The sequence below is a fragment of the Mustela nigripes genome, chromosome 1, assembly GCF_022355385.1.
Source record: "Mustela nigripes isolate SB6536 chromosome 1, MUSNIG.SB6536, whole genome shotgun sequence".
In the NCBI taxonomy this organism is placed as follows: Eukaryota; Metazoa; Chordata; class Mammalia; order Carnivora; family Mustelidae; genus Mustela; species Mustela nigripes.
Genome location: NC_081557.1, coordinates 247792565 through 247819234, shown reverse-complemented (window position 1 = coordinate 247819234; position 26670 = coordinate 247792565). Strand labels below are relative to the sequence as shown.

General features: G+C 43.5%; 1 protein-coding gene and 1 pseudogene across 1 annotated transcript; one reads left to right on the top strand and one right to left on the bottom strand.

Annotated features, from left to right (window-relative positions):
* Positions 1-45: 45 nt before the first annotated feature.
* On the top strand, positions 46-7627 carry SPINK2 (serine peptidase inhibitor Kazal type 2). The gene is made up of 4 exons (XM_059396400.1): positions 46-192; positions 1048-1100; positions 5396-5505; positions 7311-7627. Exons 1-4 carry the CDS (start codon positions 138-140, stop codon positions 7354-7356), a joined length of 264 nt encoding a protein of 87 aa, XP_059252383.1. The 5' UTR covers positions 46-137; the 3' UTR covers positions 7357-7627.
* Positions 7628-12442: 4815 nt separating this feature from the next.
* Positions 12443-14202, bottom strand: LOC132015694 (importin subunit alpha-1-like; annotated as a pseudogene).
* Positions 14203-26670: the final 12468 nt, after the last annotated feature.

Sequence of the window (26670 nt, the reverse complement as noted above, 5' to 3'; positions counted from 1 at the left end):
CCCTCCCCGCCCCCCGCCTCTCCCCCTCCCTCCCAGCCTGCCCGTCGCGGGTCCCACGCGGGCGCGCGGTGCTGGTCGCGCATCGCGGGAGCGGGCGGCGCTCAGACGGCGCTCAGACGGCTGACCGCGGAGGGAGCATGGCGCTCTCGGCCGTGCGCTTGGTGCTGTTGCTCCTGGCCGCGGACTTGGCAGGTAGCGCTCACCGCTCACCCGCCTGCTCGGCCAGGACGGGGTAGGGGGCGGTGCGGAGGACCATCGGGAAGTGGGTCTGGCCCCCCAGCTACCCACCCCGGGATCCCGGCCCCCTGGCGGCCCTCCGCACACCCGTTACTGGCGGTTCCCGCGGCCCGCGGTCGTCTAGGAGTGCGAACGTGGGGGGCGTGCAGGGCTGGGGGGTGGCGGGGGAGGCAGCGATGCTCTTTGGTTCCTGCCTGGCCTTGGCTCCCGGCTGCTCCGCAGTGACCCCCTGCCGTCTGCCCTTTCTCCCTTGAAGCCGATATTCTGGAGGCCAATGTCAGACGTTGGTTTTTTACGGACACAGGGGCCCCCACTGAAGCTCTGCAGGAGAGCAGGGAGAGGGCTGGTGACCGCCGAGTGCGTCTGGCGCGCTGAGGCTTAGGAGAAAGGGGCTTGAGGCCCGCCCCATTACACGCCGGTTTGAAAACGGAGTTAAAACGGTAGCCCTTAACGTTAAGTGGTGCGTTTGTTGCCCCGAGCCCCAGAGGAGAAAAAGATGGAGAATCAGAGTTACTTCTCTTTTATTCCAAAGCTCCGAAGTTCTATCTCAGGCGAGCCTGTTAGGGTGGTGCATTACAGAACCGGTGCCAAATGTTCCTTCGCTGTGCCTGCGGGAGCGGTGCCAGAGGACGCCTGAATACCCTTATCTGGGGGTGTGGGGGTGGGCGGTGGGGGCTGTTCAAAGAAGCTAGGCATCTGAGACAACGGGAGAGGGTGGGCCGGGATGAACAACAAGCTGGATTTTAAAAGCCCCTAATGAGTAAGAATTGACCTTGACCGTGTACTTGAAGGTCTGTCTTCTTCTTGCAGCCTCTTTGGACTCTTTGAGCTCGGAGTTTGATCAGCCTTCGGAATACAGAACAGTAAGTAGGAAACCGCCTGTATTGTTTCCACTCGTAGGGAAGACCAGATGGGTTGGGTTGGGGCTAGTTTTCAGGCCGGACCTGCCACTTTTTTTTTTTTTTTTTTTTTTTTGACCTTCCACTTCTGAAACTGTTGACTGCCTCTTCAGAATTCAGATTCTAAGGCAGATCTTTTCATGCAGATCAAAATTGTAAATTTTGGTTGAAAATAGCTCAGTCCTTGAAGCCCTCAGCACGTAGTTTCCTTTAATAGTTTCTTTGATGATTCAAAAGGTCCTTGGTCTAATGGTTACGTCTTGTACTAGACATTTTATGAACATTATCTAAATAATAATGTCCACAGAGTGTCCTGACTGCAGCCTGTCTTTCTTCCTGTACCTTCCACTGCTTTCCCATAGCTTGTGCTCTTCTATCCTTATGCTATTGGCACACTGTTTTTGTTTTATTTTTATTATTGTTTTTAAGATTTATTTATTCATTTTAAAGATTTAATTACTTATTTGTCAAAGAGAGGGAGAGAAAGAGCGAGCACACGAGCAGGGGAAGCAGCAGCAGAGGGAGAAGCAGGCTCCTGGCTGAGCAAGGAACTAGATGCAGTCCCAGGACCCTGGGATCCTGACCTGAGTGGAAGAAAGACACTTAACTGACCAACCAAGACACCCAGGCGTGCCATTATTTATTCATCTTAGAGAGAAAGAAAGGGCATGGTGTAGAGAGGCACAGAGGGAAGAGAGAGAGGGGAAAGCAGACTCCCTGTGGAGTGGGGAGCCTGATATGGGGCTCCATCTCCCCAACTCTGAGATCATGACCTGAGCCGAACCAAGAATTGGACACTTATGACTGAGTCACCCAGGCGCCCCTGTTTTTTTTTTTTTTTTTTTAAGATTTTATTTATTTATTTGACAAAGAGAGAGAGATCACAAGCAGGCAGAGAGGCAGGCAGAGAGAGAGCCAGGAGGAAGCAGGCTCCCCCCTGAGCAGAGAGCCCAATGCAGGACTCGATCCCAGGACCCTGGGATCCTGACCTGAGCCGAAGGCAGCACCTTAACCCACTGAGCCACCCAGGCACCCTTGTTTTGTTTTTAATTCCAGAGTAGTTAACATACAGTGTTATATGAGTTTCAGATGTTAGTGCTACACCATTTTAATTACTGTACCTTTGTAGTAAGTTTCAAAATGGGGAAGTGTGAATCTTACAACTTTTTCTTCAAGATTGTCTTGGCTTTTCAGGGTCACTTGCATTTCCATATGAATTTTAAGATCATTTTGCCAATTTGCAAAACAAAGCAGTTGGCATTTTTGATAGGGATTGCATTGAACCTATAGAGCCATTTAGGGACAATTGCCATCTTAAGAAAGTGAAATCTTTTGATCTATGTATATGGGATTCCTTTTCACTAATTTAGGTCTTTAATTTCTTTCAGCAATGTTTTGTAGTTTTTGGTGTTTAATTCTTACACTTCTTTTGTTAAGTATGTTCCTAAATATTTTATTCTTTTTAATGTTGTTATAAATGGGTCTTTTTTCTTAATTTCATTTTCAGATGCGTCACTGCAAGTGTATAGAAATACAACTGATTTTTGTATATCGATCTTGTATCCTGCAGCATTGTTGGACTTCATTTTTAGTTGTAGTCGTTCCTTTTGTATTCCTCAGACCTGTCTATATAAAAAGAGAAATTTTGTATAAATCAGAAATAGTTTTATTTCTTCCTTCCCAATCTGATGCCTTTTATTTATTTTATTGCCTAATTGTCTTTGCTAGAATATTCTATATCAGGTTGAAAAGAAGAAATGAAAATGGACATCCTTGTCTTATTCCTAATCTGGAGGGAAAAGCATTCAGTCTTTTACTATTAGATATAATGTTAGCTCTGGGTGTTTTACAGGTGGTTGAGGAAGATGTCTTTTCTGCTTAGATTGTTGAGTTTTTATTATGAAAGAGTGTTGGATGCTCCTTTAAATTAAACTGCTTTGCTCTCAGATCAAACACTTCCCTCACCACTGTGCTTTTGGTTAGTCTGCTCTATTTCCTTGAGGTAGACATTCTCCCAAATCCCTCTGATCTACATTCTATCTGCCACCGTGTATATTTCTTTTTTTTAAAATTATTTTATTTATTTTTTTTTCCATGTGTATTTTTTGTTTTCTTACTCTACACTGAACTTCTTACAGGCAGGACTCAATTTGTCTTTGTCCTTGTTTATCATCTATCTTAAAATCTTTTCCATTTATCAAATACACAAACAAGGGAATATATCTGGTAAAGTATTTAAGAACTTTTCAGAAGAAAAGATTCAGAGTATAAAGCTCAGAGAATTATCTAGAAACATAGCACATCCTTCTACAGAAATTAAATTGATTCTAAGGAGTAAGTAAAAACGTGATGTGGCCCTCTTCCAGAATGAGAGTGTCTTCAAAAGCTCTGAGGAGCAGACTACCATGGGTAAACTCTCCTCTATAATTGGCATGTTGTGAGGTGTAATTTAGAGCCTCCCTAGATGGTGAACCTATTCTGAATTTATATATATATATATATATATATATATAATAAAACTAGGGTTAATGGGGGCATAATATATTAATGAAATTATTTGACATCATTGATAAGAGTGAAAAGTATTTGTTCATAAAGCCTCATGTCTCAGCTCAGAGAAAATCCAGGAAGTGAGTAACCTGAATTTAATAAAGTTAAATGGTAGATAGTCAAAGCTGGCTTTGAAATCATGAGAATTAGACTGAAAACAGCCTGGGATACCAACACTGTCTTCTCGCTGGATAGATCCCTTGGGGAATCTGAGAGACATCAAAGGTTTTCTGCTTAAAAAACAAAACAAAATAAACAGAACTTCCTCACCGGCCTGTTAGTCCTCCTCCAAATCCTTATATTAGTCATTCTTTGAGATGAAAGCATTTGAAAACTTCTGTTGAATACTAAAAAACCCTAAGATCTGCAGGCTAAATAGATTGATTTTGATTAGTTGTTTATCTAGTCCATCAGAGAATGTCTTCACATGATCGTTCCTCTGTTGGTGACTCTGTATTTAAATCCCCCCTTTTTTTTTTGTTAAAAGATTTTATTTATTTATTTGACAGAGAGAGAGGCAGGCAGAGAGAGGGGAAAGCAGGCTCCCTGCTGAGCAAAGAGCCTGATGTCGGACTTGATCCCAGGACCTTGAGACTGTGACCTGAGCTGAAGACAGAGGCTTAACCCACTTAGCCACCCAGGCGCATCAAATTTTCCCTTTTTATAAGGATACCAGTAATACTGGATTAGGGTCCATTCTGCTGACCTCATTTTAACTTGATTCTCTATACAAAGACCCTATGTCCAATAAGGTCACATTCTGAGGTACTGGTAGTTATGACTTTAACATCACTTTTTGAGTGGGTACAATTCAACCCATAGCAACCCCTAAGGAAGGTCCAGTTATGAACCTGCTGCTTTCTTTGGTGCTGTTACATGCTAATACCTTAAAGGTCCAGACTAAAAGATTAGATTCTTGAATTTGTCTTGATATTATGCCAAGGGATTAAGGTGGAACGTAACAGCATTAATGTGGAGATAGTAGTAGGATGCAAATTACAAAGTTAAAGGATTGGAAAGTGAGTATGGTGTCCTGTCTTGGCCTTTCATTTCAAAATCAGCCAGGGCGCCTGGGTGGCTCAGTGGGTTAAGCCGCTGCCTTTGGCTTGGGTCATGATCTCAGGGTCCTGGGATCAAGTCCCGTATCAGGCTTTCTGCTCGGCAGGGAGCCTGCTTCCTCCTCCTCTCTCTCTCTCTGTCTGCCTCTCTGCCTACTTGTGATCTCTCTCTGTCAAAAAAAAAAAAAAAAAAAAAATCTTAAAATCAGCCAGACTGGGGCACCTGGGTGGCTCAGTTGGTTGGGCATCTAACTTTTGATTTTGGCTCAGGTTATGATCTCAGGGTTGTGGGATTGAGCCCCGCACTAGGATCTGTCCTGAGCATGGAGTCTGCTTGAGATTTTCTCTATCTCCCTCTCCCCCTCCTACCTCCCCTCCCTTTCTAAAAAAATTTTAATTTAAAAATAATAAATGAATAAAAATCAACCAGACTGAGGTCCTTTTCTTACATATTAGGCATTAAACCATTGCTTCAATGTTGCATCTGGGTTTTTTTGCATTTGAAAAATCATTTTGTGTGTGGCAAATAGAAATATTTTTGTAGGATGTTTCTAGGAAATCTGGGAGACTTGAGACTTTGTCTTCCCCTCCACTATTTTGTGAAAAGAATGTCTTAGTTCTGTAATTTCTGTCTTCCTTTCTCTTTTCTAGCCAAACTGCAATCAGTATAAATTACCAGGATGTCCCAGAGACTTTAGCCCTGTATGTGGAAGTGACATGTCCACTTATCCCAACGAGTGTACTCTGTGTATGAAAATCAGGTAACATAATTTTACAGTACAGACTAGCCAAGTTTTCTTTAGTCTTTTTCTTGATTTCTGATTGCTTAGGAAGTAGCAACTCTTTTCTTGAATGTCAGAATCATATGTGACATAGTAGTTCTGTTTTCAGACAACATTTAAAAAGACAGAATCTTTTAGTGTATTTTCTAGGTCAAAGCTAGAGAATGGCATTTGTGATTAACCAACTATAGACTAGATAATCAGGCTATGTTACTAACCATGGATGGGCAGTTTCTCCAAATTAGGAGTATATTTAATAGTTAAACTTGTGAAATACTAAGTAGTTTTTATTTATTTATTTAAAAATTTAAAAAAAGATTTTATTTATTAGAGAGAGAGAAGGAACGGGAGAAGGAGCAGAGGGAGAGGGAAAAGCAGACTCCCTGCTGAGTGGGGATCCTGATGCAGATGTCCCTAAAAAAATTTTTTTAAGTAGGTTCCAAACCCAGTGTGGGGTTTGAACTCATGACCCTGAGATTAAGAGTTGTATGCTCCATCAGCTGAGGTGCCCCTTGAATAGTCTTTTAAATTCAGAGGCATGTGCAGGTAACCTGTACCTCCTTCATTATGAGTTGGGACATAGGTCTTAACAATTCTACCTAGGAGAATACTAAGTAGTATGTGTTCTACCTGATGTCCTTCATGTCCCTAACAGGGGACTGTGACTCCTCCCGTAGGGGTAAAGCAGGGCGAATCGCAGGATTAGGCACATTTCAAATAACCACGTAGTGCCAATTTTAAATTCATGAATTCCTCAGTTTATTGCAAATTTTATCACACAAATTAGTCACACAAGAAAGTTAGTGGAGGGGTCCCCTGGGTGGCTCAGTCGGTTAAGTGTCTGCCTTCGGCTTGGGTCATGACCTCAGGGTCTTGGGGATGGAGTCCTGCCTCAGGCTCCCTCCTCAGAAGGAGGCCTGCTTCTCCCTCCCCCACTCCCCCTGTTTGTGTTCTCTCTCTCGCTGTGTTTCTCTCTGTCAAATAAATACAAAATCTTAAAAAAAATTTAGTGGAGGGAATTAAGAAGCCCCTCTGAAGAGGATCCAGGAGGGCGTCACAAGGCGAGCAGGGAGACACCTGTCCTGCGACAAGCTTTGGCCTGGATTTCAGGCAGGTCACCTTCTATGCTGACAGAGCCTCCAGCAGCATCTGTCTTGACGTAGCATCTTCACACCTACAGCTTGGGTGGTCGATCAGCCTTCAGACGTCTGCTAGACAGCTCCCTTGTGTGAGAGTCGGCTTAGTTAGGTGTACTAGTTGTAACCAAGAGTCTCTGCCACATCAGCTGGGCCCACTTGGTCTTAGCACACGTTTTTCAAGCAAGTTCTTACTCATGTGTTGGTCACAGAGCTAATGTGTATGGGCATGCCCTAGGTCCTACGTCAGACATCGACAACTAATACGGGAGTTCACATTGGCCACTGACACCCTACGTCATCTTACTCTAGCTTAGCCTAATGTGTTCCATGGGAAGGAATCATATCCAAAGTATCACGCCAGGACAGGGTATTCTGCTTTGTAGATTGGGGGTCCATTCTCTGATGTCAGTCTTTGGTGAGTTACCTCAGTCTTCTCGGAGTGATTTTTCTGAGGTTAGTGCCCAGGATTAGGAAAAAAAAATGATAGAGTTGAGGCTTTCACACTCACTGTGTACCAGATTTAGCTTTAAAAATGATTAAGTCAGCATCCCCTGAGAGGAAATCTATGGGTCTTCTTGGTACAAAGGGCAGGACAGTTTCAGTATGATGGGTAATAAGTGTGTCTTATGGTTGTTCAATTTGCAGGGAAGAAGGTCATGATATTAAAATAATCCGGAGTGGACCGTGTTGATGGAGCAGTTTATAGAAGAGAACTCGGAGGAACCACCTTCCACAGTATGCTAGATGAATTCCATTTCCCCTTTTCTCTTTCCTATGTTCCTTTGCATGGGATTTCTTAGCCCATGGGAGGTGTGGAAGAGGGCTATGTGCAGTGACGGATAATTAAAACAAACACAAAAAAACCCCTTGTTTCTTGGCTTTTGCCCTTTGAGTTAAGCTTATTGCCTAGTGCCCCTGTGCATTGCTTTATTTAGCTGGAATAAAATCAGCCTTGTCTTCAAGTAGTGCTGTTCTCTGTTGAATACCCGTTCTTACTCCGCAGCCTGCTGGTGGCTCTTCTCGCAGGCAAAGATGACTTTCATGAGGGCGAAGTGGAGTCTTTGTTGAGAGGGCAAGATTTATTCTCTTTCCCCCTTCCTACACATCTTTCAAAGTTAAAGTATAGGTACCTAGACAGTGTTCTGCACTGGGCACATGCCTGTGAAATACTTGGAGCTGACTGTAACCTGAGCTGGTGAAGTCCAGGATCATGCAGGTAAAAATATTTCCTAGATTCAGTATCGTCTTCCAATAGTTTCCCATCAGGGCTCATGCAGATATTTGGGTTTTCACTCCTTTTAGAGCAGTGGTTCTCAGCTCTGGGGCGATTTCCCCCTCAGAGGACGTCTCTCGATACCGTCTGGAGGCATTTTTGGTGTCACTATTGAAGGGTGGGCACTGCTGACATCTAGTGGGTAGACGCAGGGGATGTTGCCAACCATCCTACAGCACCCAGGACAGCTCCCAGCAACAAAGAATTTTTCAGTCCAAAGTATCAGTAGTACTGAGATTGGGACATCCCGTTTTCGAGTTTGATACAAAATAAGAATAAACATTAGCAATAATAAAGGCGATGGCGGATTACTTTATTTTTTTAATTTTTAAAAAGATTTTATTTGTTTATTTGACAAAGAGAGAGAACACACAAGCATGGGTAGTGGCAGGCAGAGGGAGAGTGACAGGACAAGCAGGCTTCCTGCTGAGCAGGGAGCCTGATATGGGGCTGGATCCCAGGACCCTGGGATTGTGACCTGAGCCAAAGGCAGATGCTTAACCGACTGAGACACTCAGGGCTCCGGTAATTTTTTTTTTAAGATTTATTTATTTATTTATTTATTTGAGAGAGTACAAGTGGGGTGGACGGGCAGAGGGAGAGGGAGAAGCAGACTCCCCGCTGAGCAGGGAGACTTTTGTGGGGCTGGATCCCAGAACCCCGAGATCATGACCTGAGCCCAAGGTGACCTGCAACTGGCTAAGCCACCCAGGTGCCCCTTATCTCTGTTTATTTTAGCATAAAGAGCTTCATTCTTAGACTAGCTTCACCTCCTGTGTAAGAGACAAAAATCTGAAGTTCTAGATTCTGTCCTAGCAACTTCCTGAACTAACAGGAAATCATTCTTTTCCACGAGCTCCAGGTAAAAAAAAGAATCTGAAGTCACAGCCCCTAAAATTGTACTACCTGAAAAGAAAATGACTCTTCTGGACAAAGACTCATGATTGGTTCATTACACATCCACGCTTCAGGCCGATTGTTGTGGCCACAGGAAGTAAGGTGGTGTAGGGCCTGTTCAGCTGACATGGTACACTGGGTGCATTGTTCCCAGAGGGAAGAAAGACGAAAATCCAAGAGAAAAAAAAAACCAACAAATGTTAACTACAGGTTGTTTACAACTTCTAATGATTATAAAACTGTTTCAGAGAACGTTCCTCTACACACATCTTTGTCATTTGAATATAAACGTATTTACACATAAGATGAAGATAGCTCTAAAAAAATTTTTGAGAGAAATTTATGCTTGTGTAGTACACATTAGTCATTGGGTGTACCCAGGACCTCTCCCTTCTGCCCTAAAGAAGCATGGTGACCCCTCACCATGGAGAAAGACTATAGTAAGAGGGCATGAGGCCAACACGCCGAGGAAGCAGAGACGGAAGACTCAGAGCATCTTGGTAAAAGTTGACATTCTGGGCTAGGGCTGAGGGATCCCTGTTTCCTGCCTTGCCAAGGTTTAGGCTTAGTTGGTCAACTTTTCCTTTGATTTTGTGAGCTGGCCCACTGTCCATTCAATATTCCCCACTACACACCTTTTTTTTTTTTCTTATAGCACTGGGAGTTGTGTTGTTATCACATAAACTCTTCTAATAAATTCAAGCAATTTGGAAACATATAAAGTAAAAGGGTCTCTCTCTTTTAGTCTCATTCTTTTTTTTTTTTTTAAAGATTTTATTTATTTGACAGAGATCACAAGTAGGCAGAGAGGCAGGCAGAGAGAGGAGGAAGCAGGCTCCCTGCTGAGCAGAGAGCCCGATGCGGGACTCGATCCCAGGACCCTGAGATCATGACCTGAGCCGAAAGCAGAGGCTTTAACCCACTGAGCCACCCAGGTGCCCCTCTTTTAGTCTCATTCTTCTCTTATCCGCTCCTCCTACAATGACATGGAAGGCTTTTATAGTCAGAAAGAACTAATAATAATGATTTCAATAAATGATTTAAAAAAGATTCACCAGTGTAAAAATGTGTTAAAAGAATTTTGCTGCCATATTGGTTTTATGACATTTAACTGTTAATACTTCTATGCTTTTTTGTGTAAATTTTTGTCTATTATCTTAAAGCATATATATACTTATATATATCTCCTATAAACTTGTTTTTCTTTTTAATATTAGGTTTATATTTATATTAATATATGTAGTTTCTTCTTTTTATTTAATTTTATTGTTTTTTTGAGTTTATTTATTGAGAGAGAGAGAGAGAGAGAGAGCGCGTGCCTGCGTGACAGGGATGGGGGGAGGGAGAAGCAGACTCCCTCCTGAGCAGGGAGCCCTATGCAGGGCTCCATACTAGGATCCTGAGACCCAAGATCATGACCCAAGCTGAAGGCAGTTGCTCAACCGACTGAGCCACCCAGGCACCCCTGTAGTTTCTTTTTTCTTAAAGCTACACAGTATATTATATTATTGTGCTATTATTTATCTAGTCTCAATTGAGCTGTATTTGGATTGTTTATTAGGATTTTCTTGGTTGAGAGTGGAAAAACCCCAACTTCAACGCGTCTAATTAAAGGGAGAAGTGGTTCCTGGATACAGCAGATTGACTAAGCACATGGGCTCAAAGTCACATACCTGCATTCATTGAGCAAGTTATGATTTAGCTTTCTTTCCTCCTCTGTAAAGTGAGGATGATAACAGTACCTATTTCACAGTGTTGTGAGGAGAAAATAATACATGTCAGGTGCTTAGCACACCTGAAACATTGGCTATTTTATAGAAAACCATACCTTTAAAAAAAAATCAGCCTGCTTTTTTGACTTACCTGGCCCTATAACGAGGTATGATGTATATTTTCCCAAGTCATTACATAGAGATCTACTTCCTTTGAAAAAGAACTGCATTATCTTCTATTGTATGGGCATACCAGAATTTACTTACAATTCCCTAGTGATGGACATTTAGGTTGTCATTTCCCACCATAACAAATAATGTGTCAGTGCCATTTTGGTACATGTATCCTTCTTTATTTGTGCAAGCAATCTTTAGGATAAACTTACAAGATTGGGATTACTTGGTTAGAAGACAGGCAGATTTAAAATGTTGAAAGAGGGGTGCCTGACTGGCTTAGTTGGTAGAGCATATGACTCTTGATCTTGGGGCTGTGAGTTCAAGCCCCATTTTGGGTGTGGAGACTACTTAAAAAAAATGTTGAAAGAGACTGCAAAATTTCTTTCTGCAAAGGTTATACTTATTTATGTGCCTTTTTTGTGGTAAAGGGAGTACCTGGTCTTTTTTCACTTCCATGGTTGTGTAATTGAGGCAGTGCTGCCCCAAAGATGCTCAGAGTCATATTACAAATTCAGATTTGTGACCCTTTATTAAGTAATTCCTTAAAAAATATTCTTTTAAAAATATTCTGATTATAAAAATGATATGTTGTCATTAAGTTACCCAAAGTGAGCAGTGAAAAGAATAATAGTACAAGTGTATGGAGAGTTCCAGAATAGAATCTCCCAGAGGTTAGAGAGCTTGCCAGTCTTACTCATCATGGTATCTTCCGTGCTTTAGACAGTGCCTAGCACAGGGTGTATCTGTTGACTGAAGGAATGTTTGGGAGGCCTCATGAAATAATGACAACAAAACCACTAACCTCCCTGAATTTCCTTCCTTCGCCCCAAAAGGCAAGACAATTCAAACACACAGCTCACGCCGCACAAGAGAAATAAGCTTTTGGATTCCTGCCCAACACTGAATTTAATTTGTGTCCTTACGTTACTCTGAAAAAGAGAACAGCATTAAATGCCCAAGTAATCTTGAACAATTCTAGGAGCATGTCTTAAACCTGGTTTAGGACTTTCTTTTTTTTTTTTTTTTAAATTAAGTATCTGCTCATCCACTGCTGGATGCCATAAACATTTGCGGGTTTCTATTACGTGCTGGGCACTGGTGTACAATGATGAATAAAACATGCCTCTGCCCATTGCGGCCTACAGGATCGCTCTTGTAAGCTTCTCTGAGAAGAGAGCACACCAAAAAGGGCACCAGGTGCAAGCATGTTAAATAAAAATGTGTATTATCCCTGATCAGAGACTTTGAGATGTTATATTTAAGAGTTTAATATTCAGTAGACTTTTTTGATAAAGCTATGTGGGTTTAGGCATTATTATTTTTCGTGTATGCATAATACTGGCCATTTGCAATCACCACTAACTGGATCATTTAAATGACCAAATTCCACAATTCCCATAGGTCATCTCTATAGAAGGAAGTTTTATTTTTCTCTGTTGAAAATGGTTAAAGGTCTACATGCATTTTTTTGTTTTCGGGTGGAATTTAATCTTTATTTACAGGACACTGCAAGACAGGAGATTTCATACAGAAATCAGAAACCCACTTAGAGGGCAGCTTCCTACAGTTTGTACAGTTTGGAACTGGTCAAATAGAGTTTTGTTGTAAAAAGTGCTGCAATAACAAAACACATTTAAAAAGAGTTCTTAGAAGAGAAACAGTAAGACAAACTTCTACCAAACAGAGCACATAACAACTTTCTGCCTCAGCTGTATGATCTAGAAGTTAAAGTTCCCAGGAGTGCGACCCTGAACTTGGGACGGATGGCCTTCAGAGATAGTTTCTGGCACAGCATTCTGATCTTCCTCTCCCACTACAGAGAAATCCTTCTCAATCAAGTTTAAGGAAGCTTCGTACAGATTCCTTTTCATGGTTTTGTAGAGCCTCAGTTTTGTCCAAACCTCCACATTCTTCAATCATTACACTAGGTTTCTCAGTTTCACCTAGTTTCTCAGCAGCCTGAAAGATGTTGGAAATGGCATCCAGAATGACCAGAATAATTTTGGTATTCTTTGCAGTTAAGAGGTTCATCAACGGTTCTATTATGCTACAGTGAATGAGGTATACAATCTGTTCAACTGTCCCACCACTTGTATATCTGGTCACAGCCCAGACAGCTTCCTTTTGTGTCTTAAAGTCTGCCTTAGAGAGAACACCAATGAGGAATGGGACTGATCCATGATTCATGACTTGCTGGATCTGATCCTCGTGGCTGGCTGTAATGTTTGACGTTGTCCACGTGACTTCCTTCTGAATATTAGTTTTCTAGCAGGGTTCGCGAGCAGGCTGGGAAAGACAGAAAGTGCTCCTGCATCTAGTACAACCTGAGTGTTCCTCTGTCCCAGTGACAAGATTTCCTATGGCTCTTAGTGCAGGAGTCACAGTGGGCAATTCAGTAGCTCCTAGAAACTTCACAAGCTGGGGCACAACTCCTGTTTTCCCAACCGTTTCAGTCCGTTCATTTGGACCATCAGGAAGGCAGGAGATGGCCCAGCAGGGATCTGCTAATACTTCTGTATCATCATGATGCAGGAGACGAACTGAGGTAGGACGAATCTGCTCAACAGCATCTAAGGGGCGTGCAGGATTCTTGTTGCTACAAAGGTTTGTGTCCGAGGAAGGTTACGGTCGTAGCCACATGCTAAAGACAGATGACGTATCAGGAACTTCAAGGAGAGCCAGTAGCGGGCCAACTGCACCGTACTGGATAACCTCTCAAAAACCTGCGATGTTGGGGCGCCTGGGTGGCTCAGTGGGTTAAGCCGCTGCCTTCGGCTCAGGTCATGATCTCAGGGTCCTGGAATCGAGTCCCACATCGGGCTCTCTGCTCAGTGGGGGGCCTGCTTCCTCCTCTCTCTCTGCCTGCCTCTTTGCTTACTTGTGATCTCTGTCAAATAAATAAATAAAATCTTAAAAAAAAAAAAAAAAACCTGCGATGTTTCCTAGAGCCCAGACAGCTTGTTCACCGATGTGGGCGTGGGAAGATGCCAACAGGGAAAGGAGTGCTGGGCTAGCACCTCCATCTGCCGCAGCCTTGGTCTGTTCTGATGGCCCGGAAGCAATGTCAGTGGGAGGCCAAGCAGATTCATACTGAACGGGACTACCATCAGTTCTGCCCACAAATTTTGGAATCAATCCAGCCCGGATTATGTTGTATTTTTCCCTAGGAAGCAGTTTCCTAGCAGCTTGAGTAGCCTGGAGTTGGCTTTCTACATTGTTGCTATTTATGCCCTTGACTGTCATCAACAGACTGTTCTACAGTGCCCTGGGTGTTGGCGGGTTTCCTGCAGTGGAGGGGTAGCATCATCGGGGAACGAGCTTATGTTTCTCCTTTTCAGCATCTGGTCATCCTTCTTAGCTGTCCTCAGCGCCACGTGAACTTCTCTCTACGCCGCCTCGTTTCTGTACTGTCTTTCCACTTGTTCTTGAACCTGTTAAGGTGGGCAGCTGGTGAATTAGCATTCTCGTTGGTGGACATGGTTATGAGACAAAAGGAGAAAGCTACACAGCCGGCTCAGGCGTCCACTGGAGGCAGTCTGGGGTGTGCTGGCTGCGGGTCAGTTGCCCTCAAAATGTCCACCACCGATCACCCCAAAGATGGTATCTACATGCATTTTTTTTTTTTAAAGTAGACTCTGTGCCCAGCGTGGCACCCAACACAGGGCTTGAACTCAGTACCTAAATTGAGATCAAGAGTTAGACGCTGAGCTGACTGAGTCACCTAGATGCCCCATCTACATTTTTTAAAAAGTGACATACAGGAAGTAGGTGGCCTGTGGGACTTTCTCTCTGTAGAATAAAGAGATCTACGGGTCAAAGAAATGGAGAACTACTGTTCCAGGGCTCTTTGGAAATAGCCTCTTAGTCACAAGGTCTCCAAAGAGAATAAAGGATCAGATAAAGCCACAGAGTGACCTTGAACTTCCTCTAAGCCCATTCCAGTTCTTAGCCACGACTCACTCTGACACCATATGTTTGTATTTATGTTGTATTGTACACACATCTAGATGATACAGACAAGAATTAAGATAAAGAAGAAAAGGAACGTGGAGAAATGGACTCCTTCTCAGCTAGTTCTGGCTTGCCCAGATCTGTGCCTTTGTTTCTATCTTCTCCAAAGTGGGGAGGAAGCAACATATCTACACAGCATTTAGAAATATGACACACCACACTGGATCATTTAGACTGCCAAATTTCCGAATTCTGGGGGCCCTGGGGGGCTCAGTCGTTAAGTGTCTGCCTTCAGCTCAGGTCATGATCCCAGGGGGATCATGGGGGATCAGTGGGGAGCCTGCTTCTCCCTCTCCCACTCCCCCTGCTTGTGCTCTCTCTCTGTCAAATAAATAAATCTTAAAAAATCTGAATTCCACAGTTCATCTTTGGAACAGAGAATTTTATTTTTTTGTCTTGAAAATGAGATAATATTCAATTTAATGGGTCTAACAGTTGTATTTACCACTGTGTAATTCACAGAATTGGAACTATAGGCAAATTTTATAAGGCTCTATGATCTAAAGTGCTATCCTTTGTGTCTTATATTTTTTTGAGAGAAAAAGACAATCTGTTTCTTGGCACTCTAGTAAACTCAAAAGTTAATTTTCTTGTTGTGGAGAGAGATCATGTTTACATAACATTTATGATAAAATTAGATTTCATAGTTCTGTGGCTTTTTTTTTCCCTATCCCCAAGTAAACTTAGGTTGCCTTATATGGAAAGAAAAAACCATGGAAGAAATATATCCAAACGTTAACAAATTAAATCAATCTACATGAGTTTTTCTTCAAGAAGTATGCACTACTTTGATAATTATAACAAAACATGCCTTTTAAAAATTCATGGGGAAGAAGAATTATAACCTAAGAAGCCATGAGATGAAAGGAAATCTTATTTGAATCAACAAATGTAAGAGCCAGGAATAGCCCACCAATAATCTTTTACAGACTTTTGTCGAATGTTCTTCCCCGTCCCAGAGTAATTCCTGGCCAGTGCTGAGACACAAGGGGGCAGTGGCTTCCTGGGAACGGCCAGCGGCTTGGGAGCTCAGCCAGAAATCAGTTAAGTGACGCGTTTCTCATTTGGTGCCACTGGCCTGGGAGAGTCAAATTTCACTTGCCAACTGCTTATTACAGCGTCTTTTCCTTTGATTCTCTGAAGACACATTTCTTCGGGGAAAAAACCCAAAAAACAAAAAAACACCACCACCAACAACAAAAAACCTGAGTGAATGGTCCATTTGGGATCCACATGGGGTCAAGGACCTAAGTGTCAAGATGGGAAATAAAGACACATAGAAACAGTTTTCCCCTCTGGAGGAGGAGTTAGCGAAACATCCCCAGATTGTCTGGAGAAGCTGGAATTTGAAAAGATGCCCCAGGAGGAGGGTTAGCTGACTCAGCTTAGCTGACCCGAGCAAACAGCTCTGACACGGAAACTAGCCTAAGAGAATTTAGGAGACCCCTTCTCTGTGGTGGGCAAGTATATGAGGAACTTTCCAAACTTTCTTCCCAAGCTTTTCTTCTGCACCATCCCCCTCTGGTAGCCTTCATCCTGATGAAAACTTCTACCCTTGTGAGCTTTTGCATTACTTCTGATAAGGCACAATATCTAATATTTCCTTGGCTATTTTCAGTTTACAAAGTCTTCTATATTTTAGGGGCACCTGGCTGGCTCAGTTGGAAAAGCATGTGACTCTTGATCTCAGGGTCATGAGTTTAAGTCCCATGATGGGTGTAGAGATTACTAAAAAAACCCAAATAAATATAAAAAATAAAACAGTCCTTTATATTTTAGTAGGCATTTTCATGTATGTTTTCACCCACAATTTGAAATGTTTTGACTTTTGACCCTCACTTTAGTGAATTTTATTACTGGAAATAAGAACATCACCATAAGAAACCTAATATATATTAAAACAAACAAACAAACACAACAACAACAGTGAAAGTCTGGGGACCAAGTGCCAAGGCCATTGCATTGGCCTGGCAACACGGACCAAGCTGAAGAATGGAGATGCTAGAATCTTGGCTATGGAGTTCCCCAACGAATTCTTCTCTGCAAAGGAAGAGACAGGCGGCACCAGAGAAGCATTTTCCACTCAAATACTTTCAGAGGCATCCATGCTCATGAAATTGGCAATGAATATCTGTGAGGCAGATGACCCTAGCTTTCCATGTTGTATTAGTCTTTGGAGGAGTGAAGAAATCCGTTGTTTGCTATAGGGTGATTTCTTAGGAGAAGCTGTCCTCATAAACCAAATATTTTGATAAGCTGCAAAAAGTCTGAGCTATGCAGAAAACCTCTCCAAAGGAGCATTTGCTATTAAGTTTTTAGGACTCTGTGGTTTTACATAGTTAATAAATGCCTGTAACCATATTCGAACTTTCTTGTTCGACTTTTTACAATTAGTTTCATCATGTTTGTGATAAGCATTGTGCTTGTAGGAAATAGGGGTTCAATTCATGATGGCTTCTCTTTTGTCGACCAGCAATGATTTGCTGTAAGTTGGGGGTTGTTGGGTCTCTGTTTTATGGTTTAGGGAACAGTCTGAAACAGGTTAAATCACCTTGGCTCCTGGCCAACTAAAGAGCACAGCGTGTCTTCTGACTCCAAATGTAGTGTCCTTATTTTATTATTATTATTTTTAAATCATTGTGCTCTCAAAATATCTAACTCAGTGGGGTGCCTGAGTGGCTCAGTGGGTTAAGCCTCTGCCTTCAGCTCAGGTCATGGTCCCAGGGTCTCGGGATCAAGCCCCGCATCAGGCTCTCTGCTCAGTGGGAAGCCTGCTTCCTCCTCTCTGCCTGCCTCTCTGCCTACTTGTGATCTCTGTCTGTCAAATAAATAAATGAAATCTTAAAAAAAAAAAAACAAAACTAACTCAGTGAAGGGAGTCCTTTTGGCAGACCACCTCGGCTTCCTCTCTCTGTGGTGGATTTGGTGGCTGCCGTTTTCCATTCTGAACATACAAAACCACAGCCCTGAAAGAGTTTGGTGTTTGCAGTGCTGCTGAGTGAGGTGCTTCTTCCTTAGACCCAGCTGGGAAAGGAAGCTGGTGTCCAAACAAGCGGCAGCCCTTGGAGGGGGAGGTGGAGTTAATATTTGTTGAATGCCTAGGGTGTCTGATCACAACATAGGGTACATCTGTGCCTCTGTGAGCCCTCTTTCTCGGGCCCCTTGGCTGAAATCACAGACAGAGAATAAAATAAGCAACAGACTGATGAGTGTAATGTGAAGCATGGGAAGTTGTCGCTGTCGTTCTACAGAAACCGTATTAGCAGCAAAATAAATCACAGCAACTTGGCCACATTTTATACACTTAACTAAAATATAGTCTCAATGTTAGGTCCATGAAATGGGAGCTTGTAAAGCTGGGATGCACACTTTTTCTGTGCTCTTTTGAACCGAGTCTCTCTCTTGCTTTTTTCTTTGGCTGTTTTTTTTTTTTTTTTTAAGCTTTATTTTTTTATTTATTTATAAAGATTTTTTTTTATTTATTTGGCACATAGAGATCACAAGTAGGCGGAGAGGCAGGCGGGGGTGGGGGGTGGTGGGAAGCAGGCTCCCCACTGAGCAGAGAGCCCGATGTGGGGCTCGATCCCAGGACCCTGAGATCATGACCTCAGCTGAAGACAGAAGCTTTAACCCACTGAGCCACCCAGGCGCCCCTACGCTTTATTTATTTGAGACAGCAAGAGCATGAGCTGGAGGAGGGGCAGAGGGACAGGGAGAACCAGACTCCCTGCTGAGCATGGAGTGCCTCCCCCAGTGCTCTATCTTCTGACCCTGAGAATCATAACCTGAGCTGAAACCAAGAGTCAGATATTAACTGACTGAGCCACCCAGATGCCCCTGAGTGTCTCGTCTGGAACAGATCTTCCTTTCACTTTCTTCTGCTCTCTCTCTCTATGGCTTCCCCCAAATATATACCTCACCAGCCTTCTACCAATGTCTGAACTTCCATTCATCATCAGTGTTTTAATCAAGTGTCATCTCTTCCACATTCTTCTTCTAATGTGCAAACATCCCACCGAAAGGTAATGTGCTAAATTCTTAATGCAGAAATGGCTAGTTCTAGGCAAGTTTTGTGGCACGCTCCCAGCCTGTGGGGGATGTTACTAATCTGTCAGAGCTTGCTTTCTCATGCAGACCGGGGTTAGAACCCTCCACACAGCACGGCTGGCAGCCTCTACGGCTAATCAGAGCTGGCACAGGGGCTGAAGCCTACTTGGCATCCCTATCTTAGCAGTGTGATCTCAATGAGTTGCTAATATAATATCCCCTTGGTCAGGGTTCTAGAAACCAGGAAACTGTGAATAATAAGGGCATGAGAGCAGCTATTAAGGTCAAACTTGTCCTACATCACAGTTTCGCCCCAGGCTCCTTGCCTGATACCATTTAATAACAGAAATAAGAAATCAGGGTGGCAGACCTACAACACAATACTTTTAACAACATACACTTTACAACAGTGGACTCTTTTCCGTCCTTCCTACATGGATAACTATCCATCTCCGGATAGCTCATTCATCAAGTCTTGAGCACAGAAATTCGCCTATCTCTGAGCCAAGGGAGGACCACACATGGTGGGCCTGAAATTGCTAAGTGGAAAAACGTTAAGCAGCTACCGCCAAGGGGAGCTTGACAGTGTCGCCCAGAAAATAACAAGTAAATGTCTCTCGCACACTTGGGGGAGATTTTCCTGGTCCTTCAGTGTCGCTTGAAGAACTGCCTTGAATTTCTCCTCCTAAACAAAAGTCAGTCTGAACTATCCCCATAATAGAGAAGCACTGGGAAAAACCATACAGAAAGAGATAAGCCCTTTTAAGCGAGTGGCAGCTGCAGCTGGGCCGTGACATAAAGCACTGAACATGAATAAAACTCCTAATAAATATTAACAGCAGGAGGTAAAGCTGTGAGGTCATTTAAAGCTGTAGAGTCATTTCTGGTCTTGGTCTGACATTTAACCTATTGAGAGAGAAAAATCTTTGGTGGCGACCAGAAAAGTCTTGACAATCGTTCTTTCAAAATAAAAAGATTTTGATGTAGCTCTTAAAAAGTATTAGCAAAAAATATAGACTGAGGGGACGGAAAATGGGAGGGCGGCCATAGTTGAGGCAGGAATATTTACATTACCTTCAGCTAACTAAAGTTTCATTTATTCCTTAGTGATGGGTAGTCATATTTTATGTGTATAAAAATTATGTTTTTGAGTCATATTTTATTTTATTTTTAATTTTTTAAAAGATTTTATTTATTTATTTGACAGAGAGAAAGATCACAAGTAGGCAGAGAGGCAGGCAGAGAGAGAGAGGGAAGCAGGCTCCCCGCTGAGCAGAGAGCCCAATGTGGGGCTCGATTCCCAGGATCCTGAGATCACGACCTGAGCTGAAGGCAGAGGCTTAACCCACTGAGTCACCCAGGCACCCCTCACTTACTCATTTTTTAATAAATATGTATTGAGTCTCATGCCAGGGATGGGGCTGAGTGCCGTAGATATTCATTGTTATGAATAAGGACTAAGCTGGGCTATGTCACGGTTGGTACTGTGTATTCAGCCAGACTGCCTGGATTCGAATTCCACCCAGGGGCGCGTGGGTGCCTCAGCTGATTAAGCATCTGCCTTCGACTCAGTGGGGAGCCTGCTTCTCCCTCTCCCTCTGCTGCTCCCCCTGCTTGTGCTCTCTCTGTCTCTCTTTCTCTCTGTCAAATAAATAAAAATCTTAAAAAAAAAATTCCAACTCTGTCACTCGTCAGCTTGGCAAGCTAAATAACTACTTTGTGCCTCAGTTTCCTCATCTATAAAATGGAACTAGACATCGGCTCTATCCAGTAGGAGAGATGTAAGGATGAAATGAGTTAACATGGGCACCTGGGTGGCTCAGTGGGTTAGGCCGCTGCCTTCGGCTCGGGTCATGATCTCAGGGTCCTGGGATCGAGTCCCGCATCGGGCTCTGCTCAGCAGGGAGCCTGCTTCCCTCTCTCTCTCTCTCTCTGCCTGCCTCTCCATCTACTTGTGATCTCTCTCTGTCAAATAAATAAATAAAATCTTAAAAAAAAAAAAAAAGAAATGAGTTAACATTAGTAAAAAGCAGTGAACACCGTCTGGCACGTCGTATATGTTGTCAAATAAACACAGCAGTCTTTGAGTAGCTCACCGTAGTGGCAGATGAAGAGTGACATGTAACAATGCAAGTTACAGAATAGGTAATAAGTGCTCTAACGAGGTAGAGTGAGGAGCTGGACTGCCTTTGCTGCACGACAGAACACAGTAAGCCCTCTGGGGTCTAAATGGCATGTGTTTGTTCCATACCGCTCCCTTCTGTAGATCCACGCTGGAGAAAACCCAGCAAGTTTTTATCACTCCTTTTTATAGCTGCTACCATGACAGCAACGTCCATTATGCTAATGAATAATTACCACGAATGGTTTTCAAAACCCTTTCTATCAAATTTAAATGATACTGAAACTTGTTTAGGGGACCACCTGCTAGAACTTTATAGGGCACAGGTGCAATTTATGTGAAAACAGGATTGGGCAGCTGTTCCGCAGTTTCTGCAGCTGGAACCCTGGGTGGGGCAGCATGGGAATTAGCCGTGGCAATGACCTATAGCAGAAAGGTGGCGGACGTTTGCATTGAGACGCTCGCTGTGTAGGGGTTGAAGGCGGACCGCCCAAGGTGAGCCACTTTGGCAGGAAGATTATTTTGAGCTGAAGGCAATAGGGGCCCTACAGGCTCAAGAGAAAGTTTTGTTCCTCCCTTAACTACACAGAAGAATCTAAGCTGGGAGCCTTTCCCAGAATAAGGGTTATCAGCAGGGATAGAGTGACCCATCTCTGTGGCGGGACAAACATCTAATTACCAAACATCTCCTCTTCCAATTGCCTTGTGAAATGCATTCCTGTCCTCTGCAGTCCCAGACCCCCACCTCCTTCTCCTTAGTTCAGAATCACACATATACCTTTTTGTCTATCTTTGGAACTTCGATGTCCGTGTGGATTCCCCAAATGTTGGCTATTACATTTGATTTTCTCCTGTTAATCTGCCTTGTGTCAATCTGATTCTTAGCCCAGCTAGGAGTCTTGAATGGGACAGGAATTCATTCTCCCTGACATCTACTTTATTTATTTTTTATTTTTATTTTTAAAAGATTTTTATTTGTTTATTTGAGAGAGAGAGCGAGCAGGAGTGGAGGGAGCAGCAGAGGGGGAGGGACTAGCTGATTCTGTTCAGCAGATGCGGGGTTTGATCCCATGACCCTGACATCACGACCTGAGCCAAAATCGAGAGTCAGACGGTTGGCCCAACTGACTGATCCACCCAAGAGGCCCCCTGACATCAGTTTAAAACAGAAGGTTCCACTTCCCAGGAACCCTTTCAGTCTTGGGCAAAAATGTAAAATTACAACCCTTCTGATAGGAAAGGAAAGCTTTAAAGAAGAAACACAAAACTAACAATGATAGATGTCAATTGTATCACAAAAAAATAAATTAAAAAATGTACATTGAAAAAGCATCATTTCAGACTTCATACAAGAAGAAAGAAAGAGGGGCGCCTGGGTGGCTCCATGGGTTAAACCTCTGCCTTCGGCTCAGGTCATGATCTCAGGGTCCTGGGATGAAGCCCCACATCGGGCTCTCTGCTCAGTGGGGACCCTGCTTCCTCCTCTCTCTCTCTCTCTCTCTCTCTCTCTCTCTGCCTACTTGTGATCTCTCTTTCTCTGCCAAATAAATAAATAAAATCTTAAAAAGAAGAAAGAAAGAAAGGAAATGTAACTCTTGGGTCCTTTGAATTGGTGATAACTGGGAAGTACAGGAGAAATCAACAGACATTTACAGACTTTCTGCTGGGGGGACACCCACGTGTTCCTGTGCCTGATAAGCTACAGTCTGATTCGGGGAGCAGGAAATAAACTGGCATAAAGTTAAATCAAAATACCTTTACATATCAGTTCAAGATAACAAGAGAAATGATATTACGAGATGGCTAATGGCCAAATGAGTTTCCCGTTCTAGAAATGCTTTGGGAATGGAGGTGAGAGGAAAGGACGAGTGTTCACTGGGAGCTGCAGCATTCATGGGAAACTCCTAGAGTGGTTCTATTTCACGATGGTCTGGGACAACTGGTGGGACTTTGATACACAGAGATGAGGGGAGGAGCCATCATACACATCATACGGAGATGGTACGGCACAGGAAAACCCACAGAAGTGGGACAAGCCTCAGGCGAATGCAGGGGATGCGAGGCAGTGCAGGGAGAGGAGAGGACAGAGGAGACACGCCATGAGATGAAGTTAGGAGTCACACAAAATTCTGCACTAACACACACAGCTCTGAAGCTTTGATTGGAAAACCATCTGTTAAAAGACCAGTCTCCCTGTGTGAAGAAATACTACTTTTCCCTCTAAATCTATTTCTAAATATATATCTATATTATTATATACAATATAGATATATATAGATATCTATCTATCTATATACAACTCAGCCATCAAAAAAAGAAATATGTCCATTTACAATGACGTGGGTGGAACTAGAGGATCTTATAATAAGTGAAATAAGTCAATTAGAGAAAGACAACTATCATGATCTTATATGTGGAATTTAAGAAACAAAACAGAGAAGCATAAGGGAAGGGAGGGAAAAACAAAACAAGACAAAACCAGAGAGGGAACAAACCATAAGAGACTTTTTAAAAAAATTTTATTTATTTATCTGACAGAGAGAGAGAGAGAGATCACAAGTAGGCAGAGAGGCAGGCAGCGGGGGGGGGGGGGGGAGAAGCAGGCTCCCCGCCGAGCAGAGAGTCTGATGCGGATCTCGATCCCAGGACCCTAAGATCATGACCTGAGCTGAAGGCAGAGGCTTAATGCACTGAGTCACCCAGGTGCCCACCATAAGAGACTCTTAACCATAAGATACAAACTGAGGGTTTCTGGAGGGGAGGTGGGTTCGGGGATGGGGTAACTGCGTGATGGACATTGGGGAGGGCATGTGATGTAATGAGCGCTGGACTCCATATAAGACTGATGCATCACTGACCTCTACCTTTAAAACCAACAATACACTATATGTTAATTAATTGAATAAAAAAAAAGAGTCAAGGAGAAGGGGCTCTGCAAGGGTATGAATGCCAGGAGGCATGGCTCATGGTGGGTTACAAATATGACAGCCTACACACTCCTTCTTAGGCTTCTACTGCAAGGTTCTTTGGTCAAAATCCTCTTTCACGGCCCAGAGATTTTACTTAACATTTAAGTTTATGCATCTCTGCTTGGAGGAAGAAGCCAGCCAGCAATTTCCCCCTAAGGAGGACAGAACCTAAACAGGAAGTTAAGTTTGTTGAGTCCTAAAAGGGACAGCTGTGTAAAGACCATGCTCAAGGCCCTGAAGCTGGGTAGGTGCCCAAAGCCAGGACAGAGTATCCGGAGAGGGAATCCAGTGTTTGGATTTGAACCACAGGGTTCCTGTTCACATCTGCTGGGAAAGGTACTACAAGCAGAGAATTCCCCATTCCCCTAGTGATGCACAGAGCCCTGGCCCCCGGACATTTGAGCACTCCCAGGTGTGAAGTCAGACTCCACAACACTTAGGATGGGAGACCAGAGGAGTTGGCAAGTCAGCTGATGCCAGGTGAATGTTTCCCATATGTCATTCTGCAGAATTTCATAAGATCATTGACAACTTTCTGCACTGGCTCCTTTTTTGTTTTGGTCTTCCTCCTCCACTGCCCCCCCCCCCCCCCCCTTTTTGCCCCCCCCCCCCCACCCCCCCCCCCCCCCACCTTTATTCAACATACCAGGTGCAGACTTGAGTTCAACAAACACCAGTCTCAGAATAACATTCTCATCAGCTCTCTATATAGAGCTCTTCTCTTCTTACAATTTACTTTTCCCCACCCACACCAGGCATGAGCCATGCCTAACTGCAGCCCTCCCACTCGGATGTGATTGAGATGTGGCCCTGAATACACATATATCCTTGAAACACATGTGTTGTGCTGCAGATACACAAGCAGGAAAGGGGAGGGGGAAGTGTATTAAGGGGTCTGCCAGGTGAGCCCTTTCCCCCTTTTGATGAGCTTTGTAGATGTCCTGCTCAACTTCCGCCTCCAGCTCGCCAGCCAGAGCGTGGCCCCCCACCTGTTCCTATGCGTCCACCTGAGAGGCTGGGAAAAGTGACAGACCACATTTACCGACCTGAACATATTGACATTTGCAGTTAAAGTGAAGCTTATTAGTGACGAAGAAGGGGTAAAAACGGCTGTGGGTAGACACGTATCTCCTTTTGTAGGCAGGAAGAAGGCACCGGCAGAGGTTTCTGTCTGGGGAGAGGGGCGGTGCCTATGCAAGGACAGAAGCAAGGAAACGGGAAGGCTCGGCCGAGGAGCCTGGTTCGGCTTCATTCCATCCGCATTCACTTCCTTAGGAGCGGAGACGATAAAAAGTGACCACAAAAGACATTCACTATAAATGTGTTTTCACCCTAGGGGGAACATGGCCAGATGATCTTGAGATAATTTTAGAAACAAGGGAAGAGCAGGGAGGTGGTGGGATGGACAGTTTCTGAACATGAACGGTAAGGGGGAAGGGCGACTTCCCTTCACATTTGCCTTGCTTTCTACCTTCCTTACAAGAGCAGCTTGCCTACAGTGAAAAATATCCCTGCTGTGTTGTTTATTTATTTTTTTAAAGATTTTATTTATTTATTTGACAGACAGAGATCACAAGTAGGCAGAGAAGCAGGTAGAGAGAGAGAGAGAGGAGGAAGCAGGCTCCCTGCTGAGCAGAGAGCCCCATGCAGGGCTTGATCCCAGGACCCTGGGATCAGGACCTGAGCCAAAGGCAGAGGCTTTAACCCACTGAGCCACCCAGGCGCCCCAGGTGTGTTGTTTAAATGCAAATATTTCTAAATTAAATCCCAACCCAAAGATAGTAAAGAAACCTTTGATGAATACTTTGTAAAAGCCACTGTGTAAACCCATGTGAAGGAGAAGACCGCTAGATATTTCAAGATGCTAAACTAAAAGAGAAAAATTCATGGGAAAAGCTCTCATGCATTAAATATACACATGTGTATGACACGTTTAAAGACTGGGATTGTGATGGTTCATTGTATATGTCCACTTGACGGGTCAAGGGTGCCTGGGATTAAATCTATTTCTGGGTGTGTCTGGGTGTTTCTGGATGAGATTAGCATTTCGATTCTTTGACTCAGTAAACTGAAGGCTCTCCCCAGTGTGGGTGAACATCCACCAGTCTGGTGAGGGCCTGAATAGGACAAAAGACAGAGGAAGAAGGAATTTACCTTTTATTTTTTCTGCCTCACTGATTAAGCTGGGACATCTCATTCACCTTCGCCTGTAATAGACTGGGCTTTACATCACTGGCTCCTCTGGCTCTAGGCCTTGAACTCCAGCTAAAAATGATACCACTGGCTTTCAGTCTCCAACTTGCAGACTGTAGATGGGACTTCTCAGGTTCCATAATCTTGTGAGCCAATTCCGCATGAGAAATTTCCACAAATCTATATCGATATCTGTCTTACTGGTTTTGTTTCTCGGGAGAAGTCTAATATAGTGACCTTTGGGGGGAACTGCTGATATTTCCATTACCCTGATTTTGAGATACCAATTCCGGCATTGCGAATGACTCTTGATTTCTTTTCAGTATTTTTTCAGTCTTGACATTAGTGTGGATTTATTCTTACACATTTATTTATTCTCGCAGCTGAAGTTGTCTCTCAGGCACAGGGAAGGGATGTCGCACCCCAGTGCAGTTTCTCCCCCCTGTGAAAATTGCCAGGAGGAATCCCTGAGGGCATGCTTACTCACTGGATTTCAAGCTCTAGCATTAAAGTTTTGCCCACTTAATACTGAAATAACCTGGTGACGAAGCCTCTAGAAGGATTTCCTCGTCTCCTGGCAAGAGCTACTTTACCATGCTAACCA

Coding starts and splice junctions, on each gene's coding strand:
- SPINK2 (XM_059396400.1), top strand. CDS start 138: ATGGCGCTCTCGGCCGTGCGCTTGGTGCTGTTGCTCCTGGCCGCGGAC. Junction 193..1,047: donor CCTGGCCGCGGACTTGGCAG/GTAGCGCTCACC, acceptor TTCTTCTTGCAG/CCTCTTTGGACTCTTTGAGC. Junction 5,506..7,310: donor ACTCTGTGTATGAAAATCAG/GTAACATAATTT, acceptor TTCAATTTGCAG/GGAAGAAGGTCATGATATTA.